This window comes from Pithys albifrons, chromosome 6 (assembly GCF_047495875.1).
Source record: "Pithys albifrons albifrons isolate INPA30051 chromosome 6, PitAlb_v1, whole genome shotgun sequence".
Classification (NCBI taxonomy): domain Eukaryota; kingdom Metazoa; phylum Chordata; class Aves; order Passeriformes; family Thamnophilidae; genus Pithys; species Pithys albifrons.
This window is the reverse complement of record NC_092463.1, coordinates 12,688,905-12,708,405: the sequence shown is the minus strand read 5'-3', so window position 1 is coordinate 12,708,405 and position 19,501 is coordinate 12,688,905. Positions and strand designations below refer to the sequence as shown.

Genomic DNA, 19,501 nt, shown 5'->3' with positions numbered 1-19,501 from the left:
TTAAGTGTTGCATTCTGATTTGCTTGTTGGATAGCTTTTAAAAGGATGAAATTTTACATTTGAATATGAAAAAATAAGGTAGACAATAATTTCCTGCATATAACCAATCTCCTCAGTTTATCAGGAAAGTTTTTGTTGGATTTAATAGAATTCCTATCTGTTTAGTCCCAGTTGAAACCTATCTCCTTAAATCAGTGGAACAAATCTCCTTTCATTGAATGCAAGACCACAATATCTTATGTTTCCAACAGTTACTTTTATTTTCAGAGTAATTATTTCTTTCTGAAAATGGTGTGTAGTGTCAGTGTACTTGATGGAATGTCCAAAACCAGAGATTAAATGATGAATCAAGAGAGGAGATGTGACTTAAATGGTGACGTGTAATTGGCTTTTGTTGATGAATGATGATGAAAGCTCAGCTGGATGTGGATCCTGCAGAAGCAGAAGATCAAGAGAATTGTTAAAAGGGAAACCACCTTTGTAAAAGACTTGTTTAATTTTGTATCTCCTTGCACCTTTTATCAGGTAGCTTCTTGATGCCGGCTGAGCATCAGGACAGCACTAGTTAGCACATGTGCTCACAAACTCAGCAAGGTGGTTGAATTTCTCTGCAAGCACAGAATAATCCATGAGAGGTAGATGTGAACCATGTTAAGGCTAGAAATGCGTCTCAGTGTGGTGGACTGTCCTTCTATGGGACATGTTTTGCAACATTATGTCTTCATCATCACCAAGGGATTAATTTGTATGTAGTCTACATCTACCGTGGTGCCAAGTTTCTGGACAAATCTGCTCCCATATCTAGCCACTGTATTTTCCCAGTGAGACTAAAAACATACAGGAGGCTGTTTGTCTAATATGAAAAAAATAACTAAAATAATAATAAAGCAAAGAGGAGACAATAATGCTTGAGGGTTTTCTTTCATAGTAAGATGGAGAAACAATCAGTGTCACTGTTTTTTTGAGAAAGTCAGCCACATTTGCTTTCCTAGTAGCATTCTCTCATTTTTCCTGTAGGTCCAGCTGCCCAGCGCCAGGTCCAGAATGGTCCATCTCCAGATGAGATGGAAGCACAGAGAAGGTGAGTTAATCAGCTATGTCAGAGTCCTAGTTTGTAACTTGGATGTCCATGCAGTTCTGAATATGTTTGTAATTATTGTTAATGATTCTTAAGTGACTTTTAAAGGGTGAAATGAACTGAAACTCTAGGTAAACTCTTTGCTTTGGAAGTACTTAGGTGTCTCTCTTTCCTCCTCCAGGAACTAAACTTTCTGGAAACTATAAGAAAACTAGTTTCCTGTGCCTTTATAAATACCTGTGAATGACTTGAGATTTGGCAGGGAATTACCTATGACTAAGAAGGTGGTCAGCGGGTGATGATATTTTACCTGAGATTTGTAAGCTTTACTTTAGGTTAGCAGAGCTGTCATGAAGGTCAGAGAGCCCCAGCTGACCCAGAGGGAGGCAATGTTGCCTGTCCCACTGCCTGGCTGAAAGACCTGATCTGGCTCATCTTTTAATCAGTGAAAATCACTGATTCTGCAGACCACATGTAATTCAGACCTCAGATTGGGGCATCTATTCTATGCATTTAAAGTGTAAGCAGCTTGACTAAGTTAGAATAACAATATTTTATTTATTCCTTTTTGTTTAGAGATAGTAAAAGCCTTTGGGTATGCATTGTTTGACTGCTACAGGGCACATGGTTCTGGGAAAGCTTCTTTTGCTCCACTGGAGTGGAATAAGTTATGCCTGTAGATGCACTTAGATACTACTGTATCTGCACTAGAGGACATTCAGCTTTAATTATGCTGATGCATTCTTTAAGCATAGAGCAAACCTAATTTTAGGCCTAGCTTGTTTTTTTTAAAACATCTTATGAAAAAAGCAAGGAAATTAAATTATGATATCTACCCTGAAAATTGGTCTGTTTAAAAGGTTTTTAGAGACCTTTACACAGTGTTAGAAGAATATATTTTTCAGTCAGGGTGTAATTTGTCCTCTCTTGTACTTTAGTCCTTGCATACTTCTTAAGTAGCCTTGTGCCAATCTCAGGCTTTATTTAGTTCAACGGGAATAAATCTGACTTCCTAAGAGTTTAAGAACTTCTTCTTTTAGCATGTGTGGGAGGGTGCATTTGACACATATAATCTGCTTCTGACCAAGGGCAGAAAGGGCTGGTATGAACCCCAGTGACTTCAAGGGGCAGTGGCTGACCCTTTTTTGGGGGAGCACCCCACACCTCTACCTGTTTTGCAGCAACTCTAATGACTTGGAGATGTCTTACCCACATTTCTTTCCTGGTCTGTCAGACTGAAGTTTTCCAAGTCTGTTCTCTGGATAAACCTATAATTTCCCCCAAGTTGAATCTGGAAAATGTATGTGTCAAGTTGTTCATCATCAAATTTTGCTAATAAATGCCAAGCCTAGGTAGGGGACAGTATGCTTAGGAAATTCTTAGTACATGTGTTTACAGTTGAAATTTTAGCAGTGTAATTGATGCTGTTGCATATCTATTCAGCCCATAACTACCAAGGAAGGGCCAGGATATGTATTGAAGTAACGATTTCGATATTGAAGTAACGATTTCTATTTGTTTAGTTTAAAGTGTCATAGCTTAAATGAAACAGCCAACTAAGACTTTCTCAAAACTGTTTCCCCTTTGCGCTTATGATAATTTTCTCAGATGCCTGGGATAATGTTCTAGAAATTGCCTGGCTTGCATATCCTGAGCATGAAACCTGTTTAGGATTGATCTCTCCACAGCAAATCGTGGATTTCCCTTTCCCATGTATTGAACTAGAATTGAAAAACGGGAAATTTGTTCTGCAAATTAAGATACTCTTTTTTTTTTTACCACCTAATGTAACTTTATTTTTCTGGACTGTTTTTTGTTTAAAAAGCTTCCATTGGTATATAAATAAGTTAGAATTGTTTAACATTGCCAAATCTGGAAAGTACAAGTAAAAATGTAACAGGGAGATCTCGCTAAAATATTGTGTAAGGAGTCAAAATAGAAATGTTGCTTGCAGTTAAGCTTGCCTTACTGTACAGACCACAAAGTAAAGCTGTGCAGTTAAGACTGGTCCAAATATGCATGAAACAAATTCAGGGCAAACTTGGCCTAGAAACCGTGGAAGAAACTTGTAATAAACTTTATTACCAAGTGCTTCAGCAAGATAATTTCAGAGTTGCATTTTAATATTGTTGAAATCTTTAGTCCATATCCATGCACTTGGCAAAAAGCCAGGCAAATAGTCTAGTTTTTAGCTATCAGTCCTTCTAAGCAGAGCAAAGTGAGGGTGGGTTTGTGGCAGGGTCAGGGACATCCCTTCCCGCAGGAGTGCTCCAGCGTGTGAGAGCAGACCTCTGCTGCTGGGCCCTGGGAACTGCACATCCCTGTGGACCAGCACCTGTACCGAGCCTTTCCCCGCGGGGACACCAGGCCTGGGCAGCACTGGAGCTGGCAGGTCCTGGGGGGAAAGTTGCCAAGAATGCAGCAGTGCAGTGTTGTGATGGGTGTTTGTAGGGGAAGCACAGTGGTGGGAGTGCTGGTGACACAGGGGAAACTGTGCTAGGGCTGTCAGCCGGACTGGCCAGTGCCAGAAGGGTCTGGGATGTGCACCTGGACAACAGAGGCTTTGTACAGTCACCACTAAAACACAGATCAAGCTTTGCTGTATGTGCATGCTCACTACAAGTGCTTTGGGCTGCTGATCCATAAAAGATTCAGCACTGTCATTTTCAATTTTTGATTCCCTGGAGATGCTCAAAAGTTGTCTGGACACAACCCTGAGTAACATTGTCCAGGGGATTCTGCTTGAACAGGGCGGTTTGACTAGATGGACTCCAGTGGTCCCTTCCAACCTTACCCAATTTATGATTTTCTGCTTTCATGTGAAATGCCACTCGCTCTTTCCTTGCAATGTGCATGCACTTCAGGTTAGTGGCATGCATGGTTGCTGTGCTCTCCGGGGCCTTGGGCACTGACTATTCCTTGTGCAAAATGACTGAGGAATTATCTTAAATGGATCAACCAACCCTGCAGTGTCTGGTGCATGCAGGGCAATGTCCTGGTTAAGCTTCCCCAGTGCGTGAAACAGCACTGCTGCAGCCAGGGCAAATGGAATCAGACCCACCTCCATCTCACGGAATCAGCATCTCACCCAAGACATACAGCCTGAGTGCTTCTCAGGGTATAAAGCTTTCACTCAAATTCATAAAGAATACATAATGACCAAGGGTTTTTTTCATTGCTGTTCTAGACAAGTGATGGAGCAACAGCAACAGCGCCAGGAATCTCTGGAAAGAAGAACCTCTACCACAGGCATGTATCAAATCAAGCAGATACAGTCTCTCCCTGATTGTCTCCTCGTACTGTTGTTGGGATTTGTGGGGTGCCATACAAGAGCTAGACTGCTAAAAGTGGTTATAGTTATGAATAGATTTTAAAGCGTTTTCAGCTAGAGACATATGCATTTGGGCATGGTTGTGTGATTTTGCATAAGCTGAGGTCTGGGTCATGCAGGTGGAGCTAGGCAGGTTTTGCACTTGGCAAAACTTATACATCTGAGGGGCATTTTAGCTGTACCAAGGGTGCCTGGCCATACTGCTTCTACACCCATGAGGAGAGCAGGTAGCACAGCCACTGCAAGAGTGACTATTTCCAGGGGATGTCAGCACAAAGTGGTTGAAGTGCTGGATGTACTCAGGCACTCTATATCATTCTGCAGCACAAAGCAAACTATAGCACAGAGGAAAATGTAGCTCTAGATGCTCAACAGTGGGAATTTTAAGATCATGAAGTGATGAGTCTTCTGTTAGCTTAATGGAAAATATATATATATTTAATGAGCTTATGAAAATTGTCTATAGCATATTAAGTTGTGCTAAGCTGAGAGAAGAGATGACAGGAATAGTTTATAACTACAAACTAGGGCTTTGCCTTTCTGAAAGGAGACAGAGCAATGAAGCCAAGATGACCGTCTTTTGTTTGGGCTTTGGTTTGGGGCAAGTTTTTTCAGTTAATCTAGTCACATAAGTGAAACACTTTTCCTCAGCTGTTAAAACATTGTAGTTTTTGACTTGAAACCAGCTCAGACATACACACATACCTTCAGTGACAGGAATAGTTGGACTCCTCTTTCAGCAAAAGTTAGTGTGCTATTCTGCATAAGGAACTTAGCTAAAACCCTGCCTTGGCAGACATAAGGAGCAGGACATGACTCCTAGGAGCTGCTGGCTCTCCCCAATCTGGCTACAAGCTGGCCACCTCTGTGCTCAGCATATCCCTTGCAGCTGTCCCTGATGCAAAGGTGATGCTCGTGATCCTGACTCAGATTCACGTGGGGCTTGGAGGAGCCTCACTGGCACCAGAGCATGCAGCCCATCCCATGTTGCCAGGGTTCTGCTCCACACAACCCTCCAGTTCTGCTGAGGGCTGGAAATCCCCAAGCTGGTGCCTGCACCATCTCCTCTTTGCTTTATTTGAGTTTCTGTTTGCGTTTACTTCACGGTTCTTTTTTGTCCATTCCACTTTGCCTTGGTTTCATTCCTTGCTGCATACCCACCTTATTCTTTTCATTTGTCTTTTCTGTTCTTTTAGTTTCCACCCTTCAGTTAAGCCTGTACTCTCCCCTCTCTCAGCCCCAGTCTCCTCCTCCCACCTCCAGTAACTGCGGTGCTCCTGCCTCTGGTGTTGTGCTCCCCCCACTACCTCATGCCAGCACTGTCTCTTCAGCACCCGTTGTCCCTGAGCCCACTAGTCAATCCCCTTCCATATCCCAGCAGAAAGCCAGAGAGCCCCCGCAGTTCCTCCACAGACACTCAGCCTCTGAGCTGCCAACAGCCCCAGGTTCCTCCTTTTCATCCTGCCCAAACGGCAGGACCGTAATGCCAGGCATCAGACGAACCTCGCTGTCTCCACCTCCTCTCCATCCTTCCCACTTTCCCTTTGCCTCTTACCAGCCTCTCAGGGGCTCTTCTGTTTCGTGCTCTCCTGGGTCCTCTGTGACAAATGCACCATCTCTGCAGAGGGGTGATGTCCTGGAGCCACGTGGTCCCACCATCCTGCCTGCGATTCCTGTCCCACCTGACAGGATCAAGGGACCCACAGATAAAGCAGGCCAGGAGACCTCAGCAAATGTACCCCTGAATGGCCACCCTGAAGAACAAATTGCTTTAGGCCCCTCAGAGACCCAGGTGAAAAGCGTAGATGGGTCCTTCTTCCCACACCTAGGAGCTGCACTCTGCTCTCTGCTGCCCACCATCTCCAGCACCCCCAGCTCCTCTGGCCAGGCTCCTTCCCCATCCTCCCATCCATCATCTTGTCCTCCACAGCAGTGGTGTCAGCCCATGTCACACTGTTTTCCATTGCCTCCCCCTCACGCTGCTGTGTCTGAGGTGGCTATGCCCAGGAGGACCCCTCCTTACATGACATCATCAGCCATTGCCCACTTGAGTAAGTACTGATTTTGAGTGAGTTGTGACCTGTGTAAAGCCTTAGCTGTCAGCTGTTTATAAAGCCCTCTTGGCACTGCCCATAGCCATTAGAAAAAGGGCTGAGAGACCCAAAGCTACTCCTGCTGTGTGTGATTTCTGAAACTGAGGTGGAAAAGTATCAAAATCCCTCAGAACTAGTCCAGGAACCAGGGAAAAATAAGAATTACAGAGCCAGGACCTTATAGCTGGGTTGTTGCAATGTGTATTCTTACTGTATTAGACCAGATGGAGAGTTTTGTCATTCAGCAGAGTCAAATTGCTTCAAAGAGCTTCATATAGTACCTATTTTCAGCTGGTCCAGTCATAAAGGGTGGACTCTTCTGAAGCTGGAGGACAGGTCTGTGGTAGACTTCTTGTCTGTGTAGGAATATTGGAGAGATTTGATTTTTACTCTTTTTCTTAAGAATTCTTAAGTATTTTCTTAAGTATTTCTGTTACCAGCAAAAGATAGAACATGGGATTTTGGGTAACTTAAAATCCCTGTGCTTGTGTAATTTATTTAATTCTAGAAAGTCTCTTCCTGGTATAAACTGCACTTGTATTTGTGGGCTTGTCGCTATAACTATTCTAGCAAACCTTTTTCATTGAAGGGAGATCAAAAGCTTGGATCTGCCCACTTTGCATATAGTCTTGATTTCTAGTGCCTGCCTAAAGCCTGTGGAGTCAGCACACCTCGAGTAATGCCTATTTGCAATTCAGAGCATAGGTTTTGTGACTTGGATCTATTCATGTTTATAACCACATAAAATGCTAAAGTGATGTGCCTAGAAAAGGAAGAAAAATAAGGCATTTCCTTTTACTTTCTGCTAAAAATGTTACTGTAACCACTGAAGGCTCAGTCCTTCAGCTGATATAAGTCCTTGAAATCCACTTTAAAATAAAGTTATTTTAAACTCACATCAGTCCATTATTTTGACTCAGTTCAATTTTTGCCTGAGGCTGGCCTCTAATTAGGTGGGTGTATTTTTGCAATTACAATTAACTGTACCCAGAATGAATTACTAGCTATTATGTTCATGAACGAAAGAGGGCTTGAAATGTTTAAAGTATTTCTAATAGCAGCTATGGTTCATTTCAAGAATGGAATTGGGAGTGTGAAATAGTGGCAGAAGTAACCACAGAAATAAGGCAGTATTGTAAGAAAACCTAGACAAGAAGAAAAACAGGGTGTTAATATTAAATACAGCTTCCAAATGTTTCTCAGTCAAAACCCACGTGTCTTTCAAAATAACACTTACTGAGCAACTGAAGCTGTGATTTTGTACCAGGAGCAGCCTGTTCTGACAGAGCGTACATGGGGAAATACCCCTGGGGAGGTTAATTTGTTCAGCTGATGTGTTGCAGACAGGTGGAGTTACCACCATCAGCCCCTCCAACAGGCTGTTGCTGTGAGGAGATTTGCTGAACCTCAAGGTGCTTGGAGCTGGAGTCTCCCCTGGTTATTTTGCAGAACTGGCTGAGGCCACACACCTTCTGTTGGACAGAAGGGAGGATGTGTTGCTGTAACCCATGATTCTCATGAAAAGCTGATGTTAACCAAAGTCCATGGAGTTCACTGATGCAGTTTATCTCCACATAGAAAGCTAATGGGAGAGGCAAAACAATATGCCACTTAAGAATTGGGAAGCACTGTCTGTGATTGGATTTTGACCCAGAATAAAACTCTAGCCCAGCCAGGTAGAAGAGGGGGGAGAATGATAGTTTGTTAGTGACAGAGGAGGACACAGCTGTAGCTGACTGACCATTGATATAAACACCATTTCCCATTCTTCTATTTGCATGGTGCTTCCTTGAATTGATCCCTCATCTTGCAGTCAGGTCATGGTCTTGGGAGTGGGAATGTAAGCTTGTCTATGGGCTGGAAGAGATCATTCTTCATGTCTAATTCCTATGCTCTGCATTTCAGGCCCAACACTTCCACCTGGTCACCCCAGTGGTGCTGCTGTGATCCCTGCTTCATCTGGGGGGCCCCCACCTCCGCCACCCCCCCCAGTCCCTCCGCCACCTATGGGAGCTGCGCCCCCACCACCGCCCCCACTACCAGCTGGTGCCGGCCAAGGGGCTGGCACTGAAGATGGGTCAGTGTCAGGGCTCGCAGCAGCTCTGGCTGGTGCCAAACTGAGGAGAGTTCAACGGGTAAGGAGGTGGCCCTGGGACTCCCCGACAGGCTCTTCTCTGCTGTGGGAAAGCCTGGCATAGCTTGGTGTCATGGTCTGCAAATCCAGTGTGAAACATGGTGAAACACACTCCAGCTGACTATTTGGTGGACTTTTAAATGTGAGTTTGCAGTGAAAATAAAGTTGAGCAGGAATGGTTTGGTAGAGTTCACACTCTTCAGGAAATGTTAATTAGCAAATGGCTGCAAGTTCTCACATTGCCAGGATTTCATTACTTTGGCAAAGTCCACTGTTGTAGTATTTGTTAGTGTTTTCAGTTGTTATAAGAGGTTAAAGCTACACTATGCTGACAAAAACTGATGTAGACTGTTGAGGCTTCATATCAAGAGATGTCCTCTTAGGTAAGGATTGCTTAACCATGCATAAACATAATCATGAACAAACAACACTGTGGGTTTGCCTCACCCAGACTTTTCTTGGTTTTAGTGAGGTTCATGTGGGTCTTCTCTCCAAGGCAAAACACATCCTATCTCTGGTTTCAAGCTGTGATTGTGGTCACTGTTCCTAGCACATAGGAAAGCTAATCATTAAGGACATGATTGTAAAGAAAACCATTCATTAATTCCAATGTTGATTTCTGTCTTAAGCCAGAAGATGGTTCAGGAGGGTCCAGCCCCAGTGGGGTCTCTAAGAGCGATGCCAATCGAACAAGTAGCGGAGGAGGTGGAGGAGGACTAATGGAAGAAATGAATAAATTACTGGCAAAAAGGTTTGTACTTACTCTTCAAGTAAGCCCCATGAGACCTGCAGCAAATTGTGGAACAAGGTGCTGTCTTTTTGGGTTAGCAGTGGGTCACTTTGGTGCTTCTTTGCAATTTGACAGGTCCTGCAGAGATGTTGGATGCCAGTATTGCCAGGCCTTAATATGAAAGGTGTTGCAGCAATGATACCTGGTGGAGTGTAGCTGCTATAGCAGACCCTTCAGCAGAATAGCCTTCAAAGATGGTGATAAATACATCCTCTGGGGTTTTGCCATTTTAACTGTTTCAAAGTTACCATTTTCAGTAAGAGTAAATTATGAAAGGAACTTAGACAAAGCATTCTTTATTCAGTACACTCAGGATGTTGAGCCCAAAAATAAAAAAAAAGGTTGCAATAAATGACAACACCTTAGCAGGTAAACTCATTGATTCTCTGTGTTTCAGGCAGACTAGCCAAGTTATTCTCCTCTAAAGTGAGTTGTGCTGAATCAAGCTACCAACTGTTAAAGGCACTCAATTTTTCCAATTATTTTTTTTCCTCTTTTCCACTGACTCCATCATTAATGTTCTGTCAGACTCTCAAGCTCCTAGTGTTAGACACTTTATTTTTAGGTCTAAATTTTTTTAACTTACGAATAGTAAAAGGATGAATAAAATAATAGAGGGTAGGTACAGTTGTAGAGTGCACAGAGATTAAGTTTTTAAATAGTATCTATTATAAGGACAATTCTGAGCTTAAAGGATCTGATTCCAACTTTCCTCCATGTCCTGTTTATTTCAGAAGGAATTCTGAACATGGACTTCAGATGTAATCCTTTGAAAACTATTAAATAAACACACAACACTCTAAAAGTTCCCGGCAAAATAAAGCAGCAAAGATAATTTTCTTTCTTTTCAGAATTAAAATAGCTTCGCAGCTTTTATTAGCTTTTTAATGGTTCTTGGGCTGCTGCATATCAACAAGGTGTCTGTAAATAAAGTAAGGTTTGGTGAGTATATGCTGGGGCAACTAGCTCTGTTCAAGCAAGCAAGCTGAATGAACATCTCTTATGTTTGGATATAGAAATTGTACGCACTTTTGTGGTTCTTGTCTAAAGTGTACTCCAGTATGGCTTTTGACAGGGGGATCTCGTGTCTTCAGGTATTCAGGGTCACATTCCCCTGGTATCTTAGTAAAAGCACCCATGAGCACTCTGCTGCCTCTAGTCTGAAAATAACTGAGCTGCAAATACTTTCCCAGGGAGTTGACAGCAATGGAATTGTCCCCTAAATTTTGCCTCACAAAGCTGTGGAAGTAGTTGAAAATATGCAAGTGTTAGTCAAGGGTGCAATTTGGGCACATGATGTTAAACTGATACTGAGGACTTCTTTTGGTTGCAAACCCCTTTTTATGTGTCATGACATTGAGAAAGGAAGAACCTGGCTCTGTGTTTCAGGTTGTTCTTACCTGCCTTACTTACCTACTCTTATCAGGAGGTTAAAAAAATGCTTTAACCTGAGAATGTTCAGTACAGAAACCACAGAGTAATGAGCATGGGATCTCAGGGGCCCTTTTCTCAGCAGTAAACCCCATGCTCAGAAGCAGGGACTATATCTAATGCTTGGTAAGTAACTGAGGAAAACCTTTCTGAGACCTCAGGTGCTGTAAAATACCACTCTCTAGATTTAGTGGGGCCCCTGAGAGCAGCCCTTTGCCTCAGAACTGAAGTGCAAACACAATAATGAACTCGCAAACCACTGTCATTTCTCATCCGGTTAAGTTTGTTGCAGGACATAAATCTAACACTGGTCTCTCACCCTGGCAAATATTTTTCTCACTTAGATTTGTAATAATAATACCTTTTTATGTTTGTTAGAAGAATCAAGTAAATATTAGGGAAAGACTACAAAAATTATTACCAATCTAATAAAACTATTAATGCAGTTGAGTATCTGGAAGTAATTCCAACAGAGGACTGTGTCCTACAGACACATACTCCTCTGTTTGGGTTTGTTTTTTGTTTTTGTTTTTTTTAAATTTTCATCAAATCCTCCAAGTTGTGTGTCCAGTGAGGCTTTTCTTAGAAGCCTTTCTTAGCCACTTGGGATTTTGTTCACTTCAGAAGCAAGACTAAATGAAAACATGTGTCATATTGGTGTTTTAAAAAACATCTGCTAGGGTAATGTTCACAGGTGGATAAGGGTAAAGTTCAGCACAACCACAATCCATATGGAGACTTGAGCTGCAGTTCCCCTAATTCTCTAAAATGGGAAAATGGATGTCTAAAGCATCAGCAGCTGGCACACGAGAGTACTGTTTAGATCCTAAAAAGGGCTTGAAAATCAGGAATTTGGTTTTGTCTTCATCACTGTGCCTAACACCCAAGAAATTTTACCATGCATTTTTCAAAAATAAGCCACCACCATCTTTGTTTACTTCAATGTCCAGTTTCCTCAGTGGATGGATCACAGCTCTTTGCCACTTACTTCTTGGAGAGTTGTGCCTCTCCTTGGGAAGCAGAAACGACTGAGGGTCTCAGGTCGTGTAGGCACCACAACACTGCCAGTTGTGGGACTGCAGGGCTCAGGAGCTTTGCTGCCTTTGAATTGGCTTTGAGATGACAATAATCTGCCATCATTCACCAAAGGCACTTGAAAACCCAGGTTGTTGAGCTCACTTCATGACTCCTCATCTCCAGCTAGAACTTTTTCCCCCTGGACTCTTAGCTGAGCAGAACTGGTGCCTGATCTCTCCCAGTGAGAATGGACCTGGGTTGGAGGGCTTTTTTGAGAGTCTTCCTATCATGTGGGAGCACTGCCACAGCCCTTTCTCTGGCTGGGATCAGAGATGTGGGATATAGGACAGATGACAAACTGGTATTTGAGCTGGCTGAGAACAATGTCATCACTACAATACTCACCTGAGCGGGGAGAGGGGAGATGGTTGGTCCTCAGAAACCCCTGTGTTGTTCCTTCTGTCTAGGACCCAGGAGCCACAATTTCCTGAGCCCTGGGAAAAAGCCATCCCTTTCTCACCCAGTTTCATACTCAGCCATGCTTCCCTCCTCCGCTTCAACATATTTCCTTGTGTGCTGCGCCCTGTGTTCCTCTGTTAAACACTGCCTCATAACGTTGCCCCTCTCCCTGATTTGTATCACTGGAGCCTGAATTCCTCACCTCCACCCCAAGCCTACACAACCAAACACATCTAGCCATTCCCTAGCATGAACTGTGTAAATCGTAATTCCACCAAAGCTTGAATCAGTCTTCCCATGTGGATGTGTTTCTAGAGGGTTGACTATGTGTCCTCTCTCATGTTCCTTTGCAAAGGAGGAAAGCAGCGTCGCAGTCAGACAAGCCAGCTGACAAAAAGGAAGAGGAAAGCCAAAACGTAAGTGAAAGACTCCTCACCATTGTGCTCCTGCAAATTCCTTGTAAGTCAAAGACCTCACTCACTGTGTGTGATCCAGGTATAGATGTGCACATGCAATCAAAAGCTGAATGTAACTACTTCCATATTTGCAGGAACAGCACTCTATAAACAGGAATTGTGACTTTATTCATAGACAAGATATTGTCCAAACCAGCCATTTTTTCATGGTCTGATCCAAATGCTGTAAGTGGTGTTCGATTCCAGCTGTGTAAGAAGATGCATTGAACCTTCTGGCAAGTCAACTTGAAATCAAGTTCATGTTTCTTATTTTACATTTGAGGCTTCAGCTAAGCTGAAGTGGATCATCAGCCATGTGGCGTAACTTTGGATTGCCAACCTCCATACAAAGTGAGAATCAGCTCACTTCAGACCCGAGTGCATAATGAACACGTCTGGAAGAATAAAGACGAAACAGTGTATTAACCATTAGACTGTTCAAAAGTCAAAATATGTGTTCATGATACCTACATGAAAATGAGATCGATTTTAGACAATTTCAGGGAACTTTAATTCATTTCTATTTTAACTGTTCTGTCGGTGTATTGTCCACAAAAGCAATTACACAGTAGGTTTTAGTTGATGCAGTCTGTAGACTGAACTAGATGCACCATTTTTTAGTTCAACATGCAGATGAAAACCCTTTTTTACCCACTCAACTGGTAAAGCATGGAAGACCTTTTCTTTTTCAAGAGAGGGCAGGATTTGCACTGTGTCCCTTCCCATGTGGTACTTTTCTGGGATACGGCTCATTCAACATTCCTGATGCTCACCAGTATCCACATGAAGGCTTTTTGCCATGGCTGCAAGTTCATAAAGCATCCTGTGTGCCTCATATTGCTAATACAGAGATATTCCCCCCAAAGACAAAGTAACAGCTGCTCAGTAGGAAATTCCTTCAGAAAATACAGGTCTTGCCCCAGGCTGAAAAGTTGGTAGCAAGAGCAGGAAAAAGCACTTAGCACTGTTTAGGGGGAAATGCAGCTATTTTTTGCATGTTCCTCAAGGGATGCTTCAAGCATGGAATTTGCCTGTTGAACCTGCTATGCAACCATTGCTCTAAATCTTGGACCAAAGATGGAGATGAAAGGCACCATTTAGCTTCTAACTATTCAGCCTCTGCTGTCTTTCTGTCCCTTCTTCTCTTTCCTTGAAGCTCTACACTAGTACATATCCCAAATCAAACTTTTCAATAGCACCAGACCTTTTAGAAAGGTGTTTTAGAGATCGTCTGATTTGTATATTGAGTACATTTTGTATCAAGCGGGGTACAATTTCATTTTACATTGCAGAACTAATGCCTGAGCATGTTTTGAGGGCTGCTAAACAATATTATCATTTTAAACATATAGATGAATACTTTATGATCTGTCACACAGAAATCCAAAATAAAGAGTCCAAATCTGTGATAAGTGTTTAATCTTCTACTTCAGAGGAGTACTGATTGATTTAGTTACATTCTGCTAGTAACTGGGCCCCTCCCACTGATGCCAGTGCCTGTCCTGGGCTGAAAGGCTGGGATCTGAGCTACTGTTCCTTCAGAAGATACAGTTTCCATATCTCAGAAAGTTTCTAAATTTGGGGAATGGGTGGTTTGTCTTTAGGCAACAGCAGACAGCACTTCAAACTGGTTTCAGCCTGGTTGGATATATAGAGAGAAGAGTGATTGAGTGGAATCATGAAAAGGTGGTCATATTAGCTAAAATAAAAAGGATGTATTTTACTATTTTAAAGGGAGAGAAAAGTTAAATGGCCTTGAGCCCAGACCTTGGCAGCAGTGCCTGTTGGACATGGTTGGAGGAAATTTGCTTTTGTACCACATGTGCTGCAGCTGGTCTCCAGAGTAGAAGAGGACTCTGTGCCTCATCTCCAAAATTCAGTAATGTCCTGTTTTTCTCTTTGTAGGATGATGCTAGTACCTCTCCTTCAACTAGTACACGAGGTTCTGCCCAGCAGCAGCAAAATTCATCAGGTATTAAGCTGAACTATTAGTGTTGCAGTTGTCTTCTTAATCTAGTCTTCTCCACCACCTCTAGATTGGATTCATTGTCCTACTTCTGAGTGCAGCAGCAGTAACTAACAGAAAAAATCCCAAATAGTTACTGTTTTTAAAACTGTACTCAGCAAGAAATTATGATTTTATATGCTTCACGGCCAAGAAAATTGCAATACAGCCAGTTTACTTACTGGGGTTCAGTCATGTAGCTGAGGATCTGTGTCTTCAACACTGTGCACCTAAATCTTCTATGAGAAAAAAGCTGTATTATTTTATTTTTTGTAGTGTAGGTGTCCTGACTAATACAGTTGAGGTTTGGATTTCAAACTGCTATCCTTCCTTAACCTAGTTTCTTGTTGCAATAAGGCTGATCCTGAGTTACTAGATGGAATTAAAGAGCCCCAAAAATACATTTTTCCTACAATGAATTGAAATAACCATATCTGTGTAGATGAGCTGGAAGCAGTCACATTCATTCTTGCATCAGTCTTGGCTTTCATGCATGCTGAAAGAAATCTCTCCCAAGGGAATGAGAATTTAACCATTCCAGCTTCCTTTTGGAACAAAGCCATGACTTGCATGCTTTGCAAGAGAAGGAAAAGAACCCAGGAGAAAGGTGCACATAAATGAGGAACAAGATCTAGAGATTTCCTAGGAGTTCCCATAATTCTTTTAAAAGGCTTTTTAGGACCTCACAGAGGAGCAAGTCCTTGTATATAAAGCTATATGTTACTCAAGTCTCTGAAACAGTTCATTTTAGGAGGAGACAGGGATCAAAGTAAGCAGTTTCAGTAACAAGGGTTATGTAGGGCAGCTTTTGGGAATGTTCTGTGAGTTAGCCAACATTAAATTCTTTGTGGAGATTTTCATAGTGGGGTCTCACTGCTGGTTTTTTAGATACATCCACATTTTCTGTCAACTATGCAGACAGAAAACTAAGAATTTTAAATTTAAAATATAAATAAATATTGTACTGAATAAAATAAGCCTTGCAGCAATTGGCCTGTATTTTCCAATAAGAATGATTTATGCTTTTCCTCCTACTGTTCAGTCCTCTGTATTTTTAGTACTGTTTAATTATCCAGTCCCTAATTAAAGGGATCACTAAACAGATTTTTGCCAATGCTTTCCTTATAATGTAGGCAACTGCATTCCTTCAGCAATCTGACTTTCCTGGTTCTTTCCAAGTCACTAATCCTTATGGAATAAAAGCAGCTGTATAAGACAATCAACTTGAGGACATTATCATTAGAGCAAATAATAAAGTAACATTTCTTATTTGTTTTTCAGACTCTGGGAAGAAGCCATGGGAAAGGAGCAATTCTGTTGAAAAGCCTGTATCTTCATTACTTTCTAGGTGAGCTGCAGGGTGTCCCTGTGCCTGGCCAGCAGTTGGGATGGCCATGCTGTCCCTGTGGCATGTGCACAACTCATGTCTTGTTTCATTCCATTGCTGTAGAAATCCATCAGTGGTGAAGAGCTGTGAAGCTAAGAGCCCCACACAATCCCACGTGTCTTCTAGGTACTGGCTAACAGCCTGGCTTCGTAACTGTCTTGGCTCGTCTTTGGCTAATCCCATCATTCAGCACTAATGTTCACCTTCCCTCACGTCTTTGCTCATTCTCTTACAATCTGCTTTGTCTTTCGCTGCAAAAAGTGTAAAGGTAGAGCGTGTCATGTCAAAGGCTTGTTCCGTGGAAATAGCCCCCTGCTCACTTGGGCACCGGCATCACAGATGTTAATCACACCGAAACAAGTGCTTAAATCAGAGGCATGGGCTTGGCAGCGCTGTGCCACACGGAAGGCAGGTTATGGAGCATCTTTTTACAGCAGTTTAAGAATGACCCTGCCAATAAGTGAAGCTTACATTTCCTAACCTTTGCAGAAATTGAAATGCAAAAGAAATGATTTGAAGAGTCTGCAGTTAGGATAAGGGAAGTTATTCTTCCACCCATGCAACTGCAGTGGGTGCATAAAAAAGTAAATCTTGGTGCAGTAAATCAATAAAAATCAAGCTATAGAAAGGCAGAGCTACAGATCAGGCATTAGACATCTGGGGTACAAAACTTAGCAGATGTCAAAAGCCAAGAAACCTAGAGCAGGACTCCAGAAGTCCTGTCAGTTGGAAGAGCCAAGCTGCAGGATCAGCGCCCATGTTTTTAGTCACAGAGGTTGAGATAAAGTTTGATCTTGGACAGCTAAAGAGAGGCTTGCTTCCAGTGTTGGTCAAGGACCATCCAGTATACTGGACACTGAGATAGATGGACAGACTGAATAGGGAGGTAGAACACAGGCTTAGGTACATTTAGTATTTCCTGCAAAGAGATGTAGAATTTTACATTATTAAGTATACGTCAGTGCTGATAGTCTGGAGAGAGAAAGTTGCCAATGGCAACTATCTGCAAGTACTTACTGCTGTGTTAAAAATGCTGTAACATGCCCTGCCCAAATATTCAGAGGGATGCATCAGTGTTACTATAGTAAAATATAGTTCCGCCAGCCCTCCTAAAACCAATGGAACGTGTTGGTCCTAGGAAATATACAAGCTTCAAATAGATGCAGAAAGACCATTCCTTCTGCTTGCAAATGGGAATGAAATGTGGGCTGCTGAAAACAGTTGTCACGTTTCACTAGCTGCCTTCTATAATGCTATTACATTCTGGGAGGAGGAGTTCAGTGGGTAAAAAAAGCTTTCCTAATTTAGCACCTGGAGTAGTGCTCAGTAGTAGTAGTGCTTGCTTGAAAAGATTTCTGTGGGGGAAGCAAGGCAGGTTTCTAAAGCTCTTGGTGGTGACCTGTTTCTGTTCCTGGTCAGTTTAATGACTTTGTGTCTTTCTTAACTCCCAGCTTAGCTGTGTGATGATAGGACACATGGCAAGGTGTTGCAAGGGTTGCAAGACCAAGCAACCTTCAGGAGCAGAAACATCTCTGCTAGCCCCCAGTTTGGGCTCAAAGATGATGGCAAAGTTATCTGAAGCCTTTGTATAGCATGGTTAGTTTTTCAAATGATTTAGAATTACTGATTCAAAGAGAAAGGCAAGCAGCTTCTGCTTCCTTAATTTATTTTATCAGATGTCATCAGCGTTCAGCCCACTGACTAATACCATGCTGAAAGACTGATAACACTTGTGTGTTAACACAGGATAACACTAGTCTTTAAGGCCAAACTGGTTTTGTTTCTGGGTCAATAAAAAGTGACTATGATACATAATGCTATCCACGAGCCACACTTGACTAAGTCAGGTTTTCAGGGGAAGGATTAGTGAGTTATTATTTTCCCTATGATATTCTTCTAGCTGGTAATCTACTATTACTTTGCCCTCAGTTAAAGCCTAGGTTGCTAAGACAGGATTGCTGTACAGAAAAGACTGTGAGAGAAAAGCAGACATGTAGCTTGCAAATTGCAAATGCCATAATAAAACACATTGTTCAACAGGCTTTATCCCCTCAGCATTTTCTAGTCTGAAATCATTATGTTTCCCAACACAAAAAAAATTAATTTCAGTGCAGTCCTTGTGCTCCCTCCAGTATGTCTGCAACAGGAGAAATTTCACACCATCTCTGCAAGTCAGGTTGTGCATACGGGAGCAGTGCTGCTCCCTGGCTGCCAAATGCTCCTGAGCAGCAGGATAGGAAGCCTCCTGTCCAGTGCTCAAACACAGGTGCTCCTGCTCTGGGTGTGGGTGGGTGTAACATAGCACGCATTGCAAGGAACTGACTGGTTTTTTTATGCTCTTTTCTCAAGGATGAAGCCAGTGAGCAGCAGCAATGATGTGGCTATGGATGCCTTAGATTTTGATCGAATGAAACAGGTGGGCAAAAATGTCAGTTGCATTTAAGAGTTTTGATGAGCTACCCATTTTCCCCCATGCATGCGCTGTACAAGCAAAACAGCTGTTCAGTCTTCTGATTTCCTCTATAACTAGGTGCCTAGAGAAGGGCTAGTGAGCAGCAAGAAAGCACAATCTCACTGTTACTTCATCAATATGTCTGTATGGAAATGTGCAAATAAATATGCCAGCATCTTCTGCATCCATGCCTGGAAGTGCAGACATAGCTGTTAGTGTCAGGCTCTGATCGGCAGCGGAGGCGGGGGACAGGCACAACCGTGTTAAACTTGCATTTTCTTCCACCAGTTAGAAGGAAATTCTGAGCAGCTGACTTGTGTTTTGTCTCATCAGGAAATATTGGAGGAAGTTGTAAGAGAGTTACACAAAGTGAAAGAGGAGATAATTGATGGTAAGAAAGAGAAAAATTATTATTTTTCTCATCTTTATGACTAATTTCCCATAGATAAGATGATAGGAACTGCCAAGAGTTCTATGGTGTTTTCAGACTTCTTTGAGCAGCTCTGATTTATACACATTTGAAGAACAAGCATCTACCTTATCTGAGCATTGTGTTTACATCTTTTATTATGCCATTGATGAGCATTTTTACCACCAACCTATGAGAAATTAGCTGGCTGGTGTTTCTCACAGGTGGGAGGGCGAGGAAGGGCTTGCCCATAGTCCATGGCACATCAATTTATCACAATCAGTGAGCGTGAAATCTTGTTACTAGCCAGCCACACAGGTCCAGGGTGAGGAGGGGAACTGAAAATCCTTCCCAAAAATCTTCTGTAGGCTTTCTATGTTTGAAGAGCTCTTTCAGACCTTCATTTGATTACAGCTTTTCAAATAGCCACACATTTTTATAATTCATTGAAAAATACAGC

At 42.4% G+C, this 19,501-nt stretch overlaps 2 protein-coding genes across 8 annotated transcripts in view; both read left to right on the top strand.

The window, feature by feature from the left end:
* Nucleotides 1-19,501, top strand: part of EVL (Enah/Vasp-like) — a 149,432-nt gene that overhangs the window by 128,772 nt on the left and 1,159 nt on the right. For 4 of the 7 annotated variants that reach the window (XM_071557524.1, XM_071557525.1, XM_071557522.1 and 1 more), the window contains exons 4-13: nucleotides 1,018-1,081; nucleotides 4,266-4,327; nucleotides 8,408-8,637; nucleotides 9,266-9,387; nucleotides 12,689-12,749; nucleotides 14,694-14,760; nucleotides 16,075-16,141; nucleotides 16,244-16,306; nucleotides 18,530-18,596; nucleotides 18,966-19,023. In XM_071557524.1, the coding sequence (XP_071413625.1) occupies nucleotides 1,018-1,081; nucleotides 4,266-4,327; nucleotides 8,408-8,637; nucleotides 9,266-9,387; nucleotides 12,689-12,749; nucleotides 14,694-14,760; nucleotides 16,075-16,141; nucleotides 16,244-16,306; nucleotides 18,530-18,596; nucleotides 18,966-19,023 (861 nt within the window). The remainder of the gene's footprint in view (nucleotides 1-1,017; nucleotides 1,082-4,265; nucleotides 4,328-8,407; nucleotides 8,638-9,265; nucleotides 9,388-12,688; nucleotides 12,750-14,693; nucleotides 14,761-16,074; nucleotides 16,142-16,243; nucleotides 16,307-18,529; nucleotides 18,597-18,965; nucleotides 19,024-19,501) is intronic. The other 3 variants (XM_071557528.1, XM_071557527.1, XM_071557529.1) reach the window with 3 other exon arrangements.
* Nucleotides 4,334-6,633, top strand: LOC139672859 (ena/VASP-like protein). The gene has a single exon (XM_071557530.1). It carries the CDS (start codon nucleotides 5,380-5,382, stop codon nucleotides 6,469-6,471), a length of 1,092 nt encoding a protein of 363 aa, XP_071413631.1. The 5' UTR covers nucleotides 4,334-5,379; the 3' UTR covers nucleotides 6,472-6,633.